Genomic DNA, 15403 nt, shown 5'->3' with positions numbered 1-15403 from the left:
ATAAAATAGGAGATACATCACGTATGTCCCTCAGAATAAAGAAAAGGCGGTACTCACATTTTCTAAACAAGTGCTATCCTTATCCTTGTCGAGGTAATGCTGCTGCCAAAATCGCAGTAGACTGTGAAAGTTGTTGAGTATGAACCCTGGGTATTTCTCCATACACTCCATGTCTCGGATCGTCTGCAGGTAGCACGGTAATCGGCCTTTTCTCCGCGCCAGCATTAAAATAACTAGACTTGTATTCAAACAGCTGACATTCTCCTGCTCAAAGAAAATAAATCCCATATATTAAAATAAAGCAAAGTTATCTACACTATAAGGACAAAAAGTACTAGGAAACACATCTTAATGAATTCAGTATTTTTATTCACAGCCATTGCTGGAGGTGTACAAAATTCAGCCCCTCGCCATGCCATTACAAATGTTTAGGAAATAATGGCTCGTTCCAAAAAGCTTATTGAATTGTAGCGTGTTCCTGTAATAGAAGAGGACTTCAACAAGCCAGTTTGCAAAATTTCTTCTTTCCAAATATTCCACCATCACCTGTGAGTACCATTAATGAAAAGTGGAAGGGTTTAAGACCACAGCAACTCATCCACAAACTGGAGACCATGTAAAGTTACAGAGTAGGGCTACCAAGTGCTGAAACACAGTACATAAAAGGCAAGAGCGTTCTGCTGTCTCAATAACTGCAGAGTCCAAAACTGGCCTTATCAGACCGAAAAGTGTCGCCATAAGCTTCATGAACGTGTTTCCAAGACCGATCTGCATGCAAGCAGAGTTGAGCGTATATGTTCGTAATTGGTTGCCGAATCTGAGTTTGCCATATTGGTACCCTATTCGCATCAAATTTATGTTTGAAAATTGGTTCTGAACATATTTGGTAATTTCTACTCCCATTGACTCCAATGATGTTTGGCTGTGTTCAGCGAATTTTGCAAAAACTATATTCACCGCCGATCGTATTGGGAACCAAATTTTGAAAAATTTGCTCAACTCTACATTGCAAGCCTTACATCAAGCACAATGCATAGGATAGAGTGGTGGAAAGAACGCTGGCACTGGAAATCAGTGGAAACGTACTCCATGGAGTGACGAATCACATTTCTCCATATGGCAGCATGATGGACAAGTCTGGGTTTAACGAATGCCAGGAGAACCTTACTTGCCTACCTGCATTTTGCTACCTGTTAAGTTTGGAGGAGCAGGGGTTGTCCTATACCTCTGGAATTAGAATTTGATAGCATAAAAGCGCCTGTAGGTGTCCCAGTACAATTTGTCCAAAAATTGCGGATCTATAGAAACAGTCTAGTCTAGACCACTATAGACTTACCTGTGTCAGTGTCTGCACATGTATTATGTTAATAAGTCGGAAGAGGAAAGACATGCGAATAGACCCCTGTGTCATATAGGAAAGCAGCCGACATTCAGACAGAACTTCAGCAACTGTGTAAGGAAAGAGACAATTGGAAATTACATGTTTATTGCTCTAATACGAATACACTCCAAAATTAAAATTGCAAAACCAAGAAGGAAAAGTGGTGGCATTGTGGAAATCACAGGTACAATAGAGATGTTAATAATTTGCAAATGATGAAAAAATGTCAACAATTTTCAAAACATATCAATTTATACATTATAGAGTAAGCAAAATGGCAAAATGCTGTTGGGCAACCAAATCATCAAGATTCGCTGCTGGCAGCTCCCTTTGCAATTGCTGAACAATGACGTGCAGATGATGCATTAATAAGAGACAGGTCCAGAGATGCTGCAGGCTATGGTAGCAGGTTTTTAAATCAGATATAAATTTTTATTAACGAAACAAACAAAGAGGCAGAGTCCAGACATTACAATGTCCACAAGGTCACATTGTCAATTACAGAGCATCCCCTCACCCCCCCCCCTTATAGAAACATCATCAACAAATACTCAGAGAAGTACATCCTCCTTTTGGGATCATCGTCTTTGCACCCACTGTGTCCACAATGCATTTAACTTTTTCCCTTTTCTTTTTGGCATAAATACCTTTTTCCATATTTACAATAAAGTCTAATTGTCTAAAAAATTCTTGTATCGTCGGCGGTTCTTCATTTATCCAATGCCTGGCTATTAGTTTACATGCAATGTATAACAACCTAGCTATCGCCAATTTGAACTGATTTTTAATCTGAATCTCCTCCACATAACCTAATATACAAACCACAGGGATCCCTCTCAATTCTACAGTCATAAACTCCCTCTATAGTGTTAAAGGGAATCGGTCATCAGAAGTTGGAGGCCTATGTAAATGGCCTGTGTTCGGTCCGATGGGCGGTGTTTCTTCTTTCTCCACCCCATCCGTGGCCCCCGTCCGCGATATTTGCCGGTATTAGAGAAGTTCAACTCCATATTTTCCGCGTGGGCAAAGCAATCTTGCTTCACGCAGTATGCTTTGCCCAACTGCAGGCAAAGCCAAAAATCATTACTGCCCATGCGCCGATACACTATGTCCCGGAAGTATTTCGCTGTGTTCCGAGACATAGTGTACCGGAATGGCCAGGACATTTTTTTGATCGCTGGTCTCCCGCTGGCCAGCACGCATCACTGCATGTGGCAGGCGGGAGACCAGCGATCAGCGAGCTGGTAAAGGTAAACATCGGGTTTCTAAGCGCCTCGCGGCGCTGAGAAACCCAATGTGTACCTTGGTTACCAGTGTGCAGTACAGTATTCAGATGTACCGGACATCTTGTTCTCAAAGACTCCATTTTTGTGCTTGCGACGCCATTTTCTCGTTTACCAGATAAATTTTGTAACTAGGGGAAAGTTCACGGCTGTAATGAAACCAGACTGTCCCAGTCCGAACAAGATATAAGACATGAGACCCTGATGAATGTGCTATTGTTCTATTCTCTACGTCACGTAGCTAGGGACATGAATGTAGTTTCCGGTTTTCTTGCAATACTATTGGCTTATAAAGTAAATGTGTTACGACGATGCTATTGGTAGCTGTATACTTTGCATAATTAAGAAAAATACTATAAAAAAGGTGACATAATAAACGGGGTTAGCGATCTCCTTTGATCCTCCCATAAAGAGACACATCTCCGTCTGGTCATTCTCAGTTGCTAGCAACGCCCTGTGGATTAAAGGGGCTGTCCGGGCTTTTCACATAACCTCAGTAGATATATCGGGGCTGCAGAATTATGACAATAAGTAATTTACTTTGTCACTAGTTTGCACGGTTTTCTAGATATTCTGAACAGAATGTCCAAGGGGGGGGTGTGTTATGGCATTGAAATGAGAACTAGTCAACCTCCTACTCTACTCCAAACCTGCCCTCTATATCAACAACCCCACTCTCCATAGCTACAGGCCCTCCCCGACCACATGAAGAAGCCCTCATCACACAGTAACAAATCCTCCCCCTCTAGCAGCCTCACTGCAGAGAGCAGACCACCCAGCTGCTCCTCCCCCAGACACACGCTGAACAGTAATCTATGAAAAGTGAAACTAGTGAGGAGGGAAAATCGTCCTGTATTCTGTGCCACTCCATGGTTACAATACATAACTCATTATCAGTAATTCCTTCCCTCACTGTCCCAGACTGCTGGCAGCAGTGAGAACAGACTGTGTGATGGCCAGTGATGGGGGTCTGCAGCTTCTAATCTGCACAGGGGATGGCAATCTCTGATGTAATCTGTTGTGTGACAAAGCCTCTGCTGTGTGAATGAGACAGCTCTGTGTCACTGATGTCTTCACACAGCAGCAGATTTGGTGCAGTGTATGTGTGAGCACTGTGTCTCTAATGACAAAAATACTGATGGGAGCAGCCTGTCCCAGAATACAGGACGATTTTCCCTCCTCACTAGTTTCACTTTCCATAGATCACTGTTCAGCGTGTCTGGGGGAGGAGCAGCTGGGTGGTCTGCTCTCTGCAGTGAGGCTGCTAGTGGGGGAGGATTTGTTACTGTGTGATGAGGGCTTCTTCATGTGGACGGGGAGGGCCTGTAGCTATGGAGGGTGGGGTTGTTGCTATAGAGGGCATGTTTGGAGTAGAGTAGGAGGTTACGACTAGTTCTCATTTCAATGCCATAACACACCCCCCTTGGACTTTCTGTTCAGAATATCTAGAAAACCGTGCAAACTAGTGACAGAAAGTAACTTATTTTCATAATTCTGCAGCCCAGATATGTACTGAGATTATGTAAAATGCCCGGACAACCCCTTTAATTTGGAAATCACTTGGTCAACCGTGAAGGGTCACTTGATGCTCCCTCGACACCAGCTCCCTGCACCAGCGCGCTGGTAACTAAGGTACACAGTGGGTAACTAAGCGACGTGTGTCGCTGTCCTGATCGCTGGTGAAGCTGCCTGTTTGGCACCTCATGTAGCGACACACTAGTGATCCTGACAAGTTCACATCGTTGTCGGGATCGCTGGTGAGGCGCTATGTGTGACGGGGCCCTAAGGCATCAAACAGTGTTTACACAAACCATCAGAAGGCATGTGCACAACATTGGGCTACAAACCACATCAAATGCCATCATAGTGCAGAGCAAGACAGGAATGGAGGTTGGAAGCTCGCCAATGACCATCTGGGCAATCCAGAGGAGGCATGGGAGAAGTTCATGTGGTTAGAGGAGACCAAAATATTACTTTTTGGTATCAGCTCCATATTTGGAGGAAGAAGGATGAGTAAAACCCCCAAGAACACCGTCCCAATCGTCAAGCATGGTGAGGGAAACATTATACTTTTGGGGTGCAGTCAGGCTAAGGGAGGACAGGATGACTGCACCGTATTAAATTCAGGATGGATGGGGATATGTATCGCAAGATTTTGGCTAACAACCTCCTTCCCTCAGAAAGAGCATTGAAGATCGTGGCTGGGTCTTCCAGGAGAACAATGACAAAAAAAAAACAACACAGCCAGGGCTACTGAGCAGTGGCTCTGTAAGAAGCATTTCAAGGTCCTGGGGTGGCCTAACCAGTCTCCAGACATGAATCCAACAGAAAATCTTTGGAGGGAGCTGAAACCCAAGTTTTCACAGCAACAACCCCAAAATCTGAAAGATCTGGAGATCTGTATGGAGGAGTGGGCCAAATTCCCTGCTGCAGCGTGTGCAAACTTGGTCAAGAACTACAGAAAATGTCTGACCTCTGTAACTGCAAACAAAGGTTACTGTATCAAATATTAAAGGGGTTTTGACACGAACAAAAGTGCTAATAGATCTTGGAATACCACCATGGTTACTTACCGGTAGCCGTTTTTTTCAGAACCCATGACAGCACACCTGAGAGAGGGATCCGCCTCGCCAGGACAGGAACCTACTGAGACATAAGGGGCGGCACTTCTCCCCTGCCTCAGTTGGGTTACAGAGCATTGAGACGACTTCCCGGTTAGTTACATGTTTAATCCAACACCACATCACTCAAAAGCACCCTACTAATTGTGCTCACCCATACGGTGAAAAGGGGGGGGGGGGGGGGGGGGGGGAATATACGGGTGCTGTCATGGGTTCCGGAAAAACCGGCTCGGCTACCGGTAAGTAACCATGTGGTTTTCCCTTCACCCATGACAGCACACCTGAGAGATTTTTGGAGACTTTGAAACACCTTAGGGAGGGACCACCGCTTGCAGCACCCTTCTACCAAGGGTTAAGTCAGCAGAGGAGGATAGATTTAATCTATAGTGCTTAAAGAAGGTTGAAGGTGAGGCCCAGGTAGCGGCCTTACAAATCTGTTCAATCGATACCTCTGCCTTTTCAGCCCAGGAGGTCGCCACGGCTCTGGTGGAATGAGCCTTGATGCCGTCAGGAATCGGGATACCACTAGCTGAGTAGGCTACTCTAATTGCCTCCCTAATCCATCTAGCAATAGTCCCTTTCAAAACCCCATAGCCTTTCCTGGCACCCTGAAAAGCTACAAATAGGGACTGGGACCTCCTCCACTGGGTAGTGACATATGTATTCTAATAGAGTTCTCTTAACATCCAAACTATGGAATTTTTCCTCTCCCAAATTTTTTGGATTCTTGCAGAAGGATGGGAGGACAATCTTCTGACCCCGATGGAAATCTGATGCTACCTTAGGTAGATAAGCGGGGTCTGTTCTTAACACCACCCTATCCTGAAAAACTTGTATATAAGGTGGATTTACCGAGAGAGCCTGTAAGTCGCTTATTCTGCGGGCCGACGTAAGGGCCACTAAAATGATCGTCTTCAGGGTCAGAAACTTTAGGGGTAGCTGGTGCAACGGCTCATACGGTTCCTTTGTAAGGGCCTCTAGCACTAGGTTTAAATCCCAGGGGGCTATTCTGGGTATTGGGATAGGCCTAGCTCTATGGCAGGATTTAATGAATCTGGCTACCCATCTATTTGATGCCAAGTTGCAGTTGTAGAGTGCCCCCAGTGCAGACACCTGAACTTTAAGCGTGTTCACCGCTAACCCCAGCTGCAATCCTGATTGTAAATACTCCAAGATGGCACTAATCGGGGGTTCTTTTCCTAACGGCTTACCTAGGAACTGTAGGAACTTATTCCATGTTCTGCCGTAGATATTAGTCGTCACCGGTTTCCTACTCTTTAGCAGGATGGCCACCAACCCGGGGGAGAACCCTCTATCCATTAAAAGCGATCTTTCAAATTCCACGCTGTCAGATGGAATCCTTTGACCTGCGCGTGGAATATTGGGCCTTGAGCTAGTAGGTCCGGGATTTCTGGCATAACCCATGGATTGGAGAGGGACATTCTTTGTAGTAGAGAAAACCAGGGCCTTTTCGGCCAAAATGGGGCTATTAGAATAACCCTGGCTCGAACGTTTCTGATCTTCTTGACAACTGTTGGGATCAGAGCCACTGGGGGGGAACGCATAAGCTAGCCTGAAGTTCCACTGAATGTGCAATGAGTCCACTGCCCATGGCTTTTCCCTCGGGTTTAGAGAGCAAAACCTTTGTTTGCCTGTTGCGCTTGTTGGCAAAGAGGTCTATTACTGGTTTCCCCCAAAGCTGCGTTATTTTTTTGAAAAATGGACCGATTTAGCGCCCATTCTCCTTGCCTCAGGGCATTGCGGCTCAGAAAATCTGCTTCTATGTTTTCTGCCCCTTTTATGTGTAAGGCTGTCAAGGAGTGGAGGCGTTGCTCTGCTATGCTCAGAATGTCGCTCGCCGCTTTCGTTAGGGAGTTTGATCTTGTCCCTCCTTGGTGGTTGATGTACGCCACTGTTACCTTGTTGTCCGACATGATGCATACATTGCGACCCTTGAGTAGCGGAATGAAGTGGCATAGGGCCTTGTTCACTGCCCACAGTTCTCTTAGGTTGGAAGATACCCCCATTTCTTGAGGTGTCCAAGAGCCCTGGCCCACGAGGCCCCTTAGGTGTGCCCCCCACCCCGAGGAGCTTGCATCTAATAAAATCACATCTGTCGTCTGTCTGTCCCATGGTATTCCTGAGGTCAGATTTGTACCATCCAGCCACCAGTTGAGAGAGTCTCTGGTTTTTAAGGAAAGCTCCAGCTTTCCTTCTAAACGGCCTCTTAGCGATCTTTGTGCTGATAATATCTCCCCCTGGAGTTGTCGGGTGTGAAATTGAGCCCACCTGACCGCCGGAACACAGGACGTTAGGGTACCTAGTAGGGACATCGCCTTTCTCAATGTCATACATGGTTGATTTCGGGCCGACCAAGGCCAGATTCTGTACCTTTTCTATTTTGTTCTCTGGCAGCAGACATGCCTGCCGTTCTGAATCTAGTATAAATCCCAGGAAGGTCTGTTTTTTTAGGGGTTGTAGTTTTGATTTTTTGAAATTGATTATCCACCCTAATTCTTGCAAGGTGTCGGTCACCTGGCTCAACTGTGCCGTGCAGTGGTCCTCTGAGCAGCCCACTATAAGGAAATCATCCAAGTATGGTATTATGACCGTATCGTGAATCCGGAGAAAGGCTGTCACCTCCGCTATGACCTTGGTGAAAATCCTCGGGGCTATGGATATGTCAAATGGAAGAGCTCTGAATTGGAAATGCCTTAGTACGCCTTGGATATAAAGCGCTATGTGATGATATGCATCCTTTAAATCGACTACGGCCATAAAACAATCTTGATGTAGTAGCTTTATGGCCGTAGCCACTGACTCCATCTTGAAGGTCTGGTTTCTTATCCACTGATTGAGCCGTGGGAGGTTTATAATCGTCCTGAATAATTGATCCGGTTTTTTTTTAATCAGAAAAAGGGGTGAATAGAACCCCCTTCCTTCTTGTGTGTTTGGGACTTCGTAAAGTACCCGCTTGTCTATCAGGCTCAAGATCTCCGCTTCTAAGGCCAACTGTTCTTTGGTCGCCTTCCTGATGGGTATAAGGACGACCACGGGTTTTGGCTGGCGCACAAAGGGGATTCTCAGACCTTCTCTTAAGATGCCCAGGATCCAGGTATTGGAGATCTTTTCCCAGGCCTGGAAAAAGAGTAACAATCTCCCCCCCACTGGAATACTGGCGTCATTGTGGCGATTTCTTTGAGGTGGAGGTGCCTCCACCAAACATAAATCCCGACTCTTTTTTCCTTTTATCCTCCCATCTTCTCCTGTCGGTCGGAGGACGCCCTCTATTGAAACTTCCCCTCCGAAAGGGCTGACTTCTCTGTTCCGTCGGGAACCTGGGGAAGCCTTTTTTTCCTATTGCTCGCCTTCTCCAGGATATCGTCCAAGTTCTTGCCGAATAAGAACAGACCATCGCAGGGGAGAGAGCACAATTTAGCTTTAGATTGTAGGTCACCCGGGCAGCTCTTAAGCCATAACGCGCGTCTGGCAGCATTTGATAGTCCCGCTGCCCTAGCTGTCAACCTCACAGAGTCCGCCGAGGTATGCTGCCCCGTGCAAGAGATACATATCTGCTAATATCTTCTCTCTTGGGACCTTAGCTTGTCTTCTAACTGCTGCAGCCAGATCATGAGGGAGCGTGCCGTGCAGGTGCCTGCTATCGCCGGCTTTAGTCCTCCTGCTGTCGCTTCCCACGCGTGCCTCAAATATGAGTCCGCCTTTTTGTCCAGCGGGTCTCTAAGAACCCCTGAGTCTTCCAAGGGCAGGGCCGACTTTTTAGAAGACCTGGATACTGCTGCATCTATTTTTGGGACTTTGTCCCATATCTCCGCATCCTTGTGCTCAAAGGGGTATCGTCTCTTAGAGGTGGACGGAAGGGTCCCTGATTTTTCGGGTTTCCCCCACTCTCTCTCAATAAGCGCTTGGACCTTCTCGTTCACTGGAAAGGTCCGTTTTTTTCCTCTCTTGAAGCCCCCCAAACATGACATCCTCTAGGGTTTTAGCCACCTTCTCTTCCTGTAGGCCCATTGTGGTTCTAATGGCCTTTAGGAGAGCATCTGTGTCTTCTACAGGGAAACATGGCTTACCCCCTGTGTCACTATCTGAGGAGTCTGAGGAGGATGCCTGTTCCGCATGAGACGAGGCTGATGAGGAATCTGAGGGAGAACTAGGGGGGTTCTTCCTACTTTTCTTCCCTTTTTTCAATAGGGTCTTAATTGAACCCTCCATTTCTGACCTTAGGGCGGATATCAAATTGGCTGAGAAACTAGGCGCTTCCTCCGCCATGGTTCGTTGAATGCAAGAGGCGCAGAGATCTTTCTGCCAGTCTCTTGCTAGGGGAGTTTTAGATATCGCACAGTCCCTATTATTCTTCTTGCTTCCTGCTTTTTTGGGCCTTTCCTACAGGGTAAAGCATACAACAGAGAATCCCTATTAACATAACTGCTAGCATTCACGAAGATCACTCACGACCCGTAATCAAGGGTACCGGACTCGGAGGCTGCGTTGGAGCATGTGACCTGTGCTCTCTGGACCTTGAGGATTCTCCCGATCTGCGGCTGGGGCGGCTGCTGCTTGAGCGGCTTCCATGCTTGCCTTAGGGTTGTGAGGGAGGCAGAGACAGCGATCTCTCCTGCTCTGACTCCATTTTCCACCGTCTCCCCCGCCGCTGGTCCTTGATTATATGCAGCCTCTGCCGATGGTGTCTCCTCCCCTCCCCCCTGCGACCGACAGCCGACCGCTTCAGAAAAGCCAGCCGGCGTCGCACCCGGCGCCATGACACCGTCGTCCTGTGCTGACCTCAGCCGGCGCACCCACAATCCATAGCGCCGCTGACGTCAGCGGCCGGAAGAAGCCTGCGTCTCTCCCCTGCCACGGGGATCGAGATGCAGTGTGCGCAAGGGGAGGGCGGCGCGGTGGGGGCTCCCCGGAGCCACCGGGATCCCACCCGAACCCAGAGCCCAGAGGAACACCGGGGACTGTGCTTCCAGGACCCGACGGCCGGCGCTACAGGTAAGTCACCTGTTCTTCCCGCGCCGGGACGGGCCTGGGTCTCTTTCTTTTACTTTCTTTTTTTTTCTCTTCGCCCATGACAGGCACCGCCACAGTGGGATTCCTTCCAGGACAGGAACCCAACTGAAGCGGGGGAGAGGTGCCGCCCCTTATGTCTCAGTAGGTTCCTGTCCTGGCGGGGCGGATCCCTCTCTCAGGAGTGCTGTCATGGGTGAAGGGAAAAATAAGTTCTGCAATTGGATACGTTTAAATTAAATGTTCCTGTGCTGAGATAATCTTATAAATGTGCCCCTGCTGTGTACTTTGTAATGGCTCTGTCGGACCATACAGGGACATGGTCTTATCAGATCACAGCTCCTGGGCAGGGGAGGAAGCAAAAGATAGTATACAGACATTACAGCATGGGATCACAGCTGATTCATTTAGTGAAGTAAAACATTGTTTAAATAAAAGGCAGGGAAAGGTTATACCTCACAAAAAAAATCAGCTGATGATCTCTTGCAGTAATATCTGTACACTCTTGCTTCCTCCCCTGCCCAGGAGCTGTGGTATGATCAGACCATGTTCCTGCACGGTCAGACACGGCCATTATACCAGTGTTCCCCAACTTCGGTCCTCAAGAGCCACCAACAGGTCATGTTTTCAGGATTTCATTAGTATTGCCCAGGGGATAATTCCATGACCTGTGAAACACTAAGGAAATCCTGAAAACATGACCTGTTGGTGGCTCTTGAGGACCAGAGTTGGGGAACACAGTATTACACAGTAGGGACACATTTATAAGTTTGAGAAAATGGAAAAAAAGGGCTTAGGAGCGCAGGAAAGAGACTCAGCCGAGAGATGGGGTTAAACCACAACGCATTTCGATGGAGGATTCGTCTTCATCAGGTGGATTTTCACCGGATCCTCTGTCGAAACACGTTGTGGTTTAACCCCATCTCTAGTTTGAGTCTCTTTCCTGCGCTCCTAAGACCGTTTTACATTTTCTCATTGCTCCTATCCGCTATCGGAGGTTTTCGGCTGGAGCTGCGGTGAATACTGACATTCTAATCTGCCCCTGGGTTGCTTCCTAAGCGCTCCTCTATGACCACTCATTACTGACTCTCATCTCACATTTATAAGATTATCTCGATGTAAATACTTATGTCCCCTCAAAAAATTGAGAAAAGTATTCAAGGAGTGATACCTTTATTGACTAACCAGAGAAATTATCTGGTTAAAGGTATCACTCCTTGAATACTTTTCTCAATTTTTTTTGGGGGGGACATAAGTATTTACATCTATTTTTCTGGCTAACACGGTACCACAATGTTATTTTGTATTGTACATCATAAGATTATCTCAGCACAGGAACATTTTATTTAAACACATCCAATTGTGGAAAATATTATTCCAAGATCTATTGATTAAAATGAACTTTTGTTTGTGGGAAAACCCATTTAAGTTCTGTTTTTCTACTGTATGAAATACTTATTTCAAGCAATAAAATGCAATTTATTTAAAAATCATACAATGTGATTTTCTGGATTTTTTTTTAAAGATCTGTGTCCAACAGATGAAGTGTACCTAGGATAAAAATTACAGACCTCTCCATTTTTTTGTAGGTGGGAAAACTTGCAAAATTGGCAGTGTATCAAATACTTATATATAATATGTAGATCGAAAAACTTTGGTGGTATATTTATATTGTCTATATATAGTCCTCAACATAGAAATTTCAACACCAAGGAGAAAAAAAAACAAACATTAGGCCAGCAGCATAACACCCACTGTGTCTGTGTCCCCCAATGAGGCGTAGGAGAAAATAGGGATTTTTGTGTACTCACCGTAAAATCCTTTTCTCCGAGCCATTCATTGGGGGACACAGAGACAGTGGGTGTTATGCTGCTGCCACTAGGAGGACACTAAGCATTCAGAAAGAAAAAAAGTTAACTTCTCCCCTGCAGCATACACCCCGCAGCTGGATGAGATATTTCCAGTTCAGTGAAAAAAGCAGGAGGAGCTTAAACAGTCAACAGTAACGAACTATGTCAAAACCTAAGAATGCTACAAATGAGCCAGTAGGCTAAACAGGGCAGGTGCTGTGTCCCCCAATGAATGGCTCGGAGAAAAGGATTTTATGGTGAGTACACAAAAATCCCTATTTCTCCTACGCCTCAATGGGGGACACAGAGACAGTGGGAAGTCCTAAAGCAGTCCCTGGGCTGGGAGCATACATCTGCTAATACCCCATGTACCTCTGAGTTAAGACTGAGGTACTGCCGATTGCAGGACGCGTCTGCCGAGAGCTGCATCTGCAGAGGTCTGAGAATGAATTTGGTAATGTTTTGAAAAGGTATGCAGACTGGACCAAGTCGCAGCCTTGCAGACCTGCTCTGCCGTGGCCTGGTGCCGAATGGCCCACGAGGCGCCCACTGACCGGGTAGACTGCGCCTTAATCCCCACAGGGACGGGCGCATTCCTGACACTGTAGGATTCCTGAATCGCAGAGCGAATCCATCTGGCTAGCGTTGCTTTGGACGCAGATAGGCCTTTCCTATGCCCCCGAGGAAGTATGAACAGGGCATCTGACCTGCGGAAAGGAGCCGTCCGTGAGATGTACCGTCTCAGCGCCCTAACCACATCCAGGGTGTGGAGGGCCTTCTCAATGCGATGGACTGGTGTCGGACAAAAGGAAGGCAAAACAATTTCCTCGTTGAGATGGAAAGAGGAAACGACCTTGGGCATGAAGGAAGGGGACGTTATGAGAACCACCTTGTCCTGATGAAAATTCAGGAACGGAGAACGGCAGGACAGAGCTGCCAATTCCGAAACACGTCTGATTGACGTGATGGCTACTAAAAAGACCACTTTCCAAGAGAGGATGGTCAATGACACATTCTGCAGCGGTTCTAAAGGATCCTCTTGTAAGGCCCCGAGAACCAGGTTAAGGTCCCATGGTTCTAATGGATTTCTATAAGGACGTGCTATATGGGAGACTCCTTGAATAAATGTCCTGACCTGAGGTTTGGTGGCAATTCTTTGTTGGAAAAGCACTGACAAGGCCAAAATATGGCCCTTGAGCGAGCTAAGCGCGAGGCCTGATCTTAGTCCGGATTGAAGAAACTCCAATATTCTCGGAATGGAGAATACCAGAGGGGAACGACCATGATCCTTACACCATGAAAAGAATATTTTCCAGGTGCGGTGATAGATACGTCTGGATACGGGCTTCCTAGCACTAATCATGGTGGAGATGACGTCGGGAGAGAATTCAGCCTGTGCTAAAAACCAGGATTCAACAGCAATGCCATCAAAGACAGGGCCCTGGAGTTCTGGTGGTAAATCGGGCCCTGAGAAAGCAGATCCGAGCGATCTGGAAGTCGCTAGGGAACGTAGGCGACTAGCTATACTAGTTCCGCATACCATGCTCGGCGCGGCCAATCTGGCACGACTAGGATCACAGGCACTCCCTCTGCTCTGATCTTCTTGACAACCCTCAGAAGCAAGGGAAGAGGGGGAAAGATGTATGGATGCCGGAACCGGTGCCATGGCAGCACCAGGACGTCTGCTCTGATGGCGCATGGATCGCGCGATCGGGCAATGAACCGAGACACCTTGTTGTGTAGCCTAGAGGCCATGAGGTCCACATCCGGAGTCCCCCAACGAAGACAGATCTGGTGAAACACTTCTGGATGAAGAGACCACTCTCCTGAGGCAATGCCTTGGCGACTGAGAAAATTTGCCGCCCAATTTTCCACGCTGGAGATGTGAATTGCTGAGATGGAGGAATGGTTGGTCTCGGCCCAATGGAGGATGTGACTCACTTTGTGCATGGCCATTTTGCTCCAGGTACCTCCCTGGCGGTTGATATACGCTACAGCCGTGGCGTTGTCTGATTGGATCCTGATGGGGTGACCTGCGAGGAGATGGTGGAAACTCCGTAGAGCCAATCTGATCGCTCGAATCTCTAAGATGTTGATGGGGAGACATGATTCTTGGGTTGACCAACGACCCTGTGCCGTGTGGTGACGAAAGACCGCACCCCAGCCGAGAAGACTTGCGTCGGTGGTTACTATCAACCATTTAACTGGGAGAAAAGACCTTCCTTGATTCAGGGAGGACTTCAGAGTCCACCACTTGAGGGCTTGCCTGACCTGCATGAACAGAAGGATCCGATGGTCCAGGGACAACGGGTTCTTGTCCCAAGCTGACAGCAACTGGTGTTGTAAGGGACGCAGATGGAACTGTGCAAACGGAACTGCTTCCATGGCAGCTACCATTTTTCCAAGAACTCTCATGCTGAAATGAATGGAGTGAGAAGCTGGACGGGAAAGAGTTCGCACTGCCTGTTGTAAAGCTTGCGTCTTTTCTGGAGGGAGAATGACCAACCTACGGGAAGTGTCCAAGATCATTCCTAAAAAGGAGATTTGCTGAGCCGGTTTCGGGGAAGACTTTTCAAAGTTTATCTTCCACCCCAGGCGTGAAAGTGTATTTACTTTTATCTCCACAGATTCTTCGCAGGCTGAAAGGGACGAACCCTTGATGAGCAGGTCGTCGAGATACGGTAACACTACTACTCCCCGAGAGTGGAGAATGGCCATGACAGACGCCATGACCTTGGTAAAGACCCTGGGGGCAGTGGCGAGTCCGAAGGGCAAGGCCACAAACTGGAAGTGTTTCTCGTGAATTGCAAAGCGCAGGAACTGCTGGTGAGACTGGCAGATCGGGATGTGAAGGTAAGCGTCCTTGATGTCGATGGATGCTAGGAACTCTCCTTTCTCCATGGAAGCGACCACTGACCGGAGAGATTCCATTCGGAATCGCCGAACCGTGACAAACTGATTTAACAGTTTGAGATCCAGAATGGGACGCATCGAGCCATCTTTCTTTGGAACCACAAAAAGGTTTGAATAAAATCCTCTGAACTTCTGGTGATGAGTGACCGGAATGATGACGCCGTCCCTTAAGAGAGCTTGAACAGCCCGAAGGAAGGCTCTTGTCTTTCCTTTCGGCGGAGAGGAAAGGAAAAAACAAGTTGGAGGGGGAGAGGAAAACTATCTTGTATCCGGAGGACACTAGCTCCCTGACCCACTTGTCGTGGACGATCGCGAGCCAGGTGTGGC

General features: G+C 47.4%; 1 protein-coding gene across 1 annotated transcript in view; it reads right to left on the bottom strand.

Moving 5' to 3' along the window:
• Positions 1-15403, bottom strand: part of TRPC4AP (transient receptor potential cation channel subfamily C member 4 associated protein) — an 83306-nt gene that overhangs the window by 2643 nt on the left and 65260 nt on the right. Inside the window, exons 17-18 of the mRNA XM_073559419.1 lie at positions 1337-1449; positions 58-264 (exon numbers count right to left, since the gene is read on the bottom strand). Of these exons, the coding sequence (XP_073415520.1) occupies positions 58-264; positions 1337-1449 (320 nt within the window). The remainder of the gene's footprint in view (positions 1-57; positions 265-1336; positions 1450-15403) is intronic.

Source organism: Dendrobates tinctorius, unplaced genomic scaffold, assembly GCF_039654945.1.
Source record: "Dendrobates tinctorius isolate UK_male_01 unplaced genomic scaffold, ASM3965494v1 ptg000270l, whole genome shotgun sequence".
In the NCBI taxonomy this organism is placed as follows: Eukaryota; Metazoa; Chordata; class Amphibia; order Anura; family Dendrobatidae; genus Dendrobates; species Dendrobates tinctorius.
The sequence above is the reverse complement of the archived record's forward strand: the minus strand, read 5'-3'. Positions and strand labels throughout refer to the sequence as shown.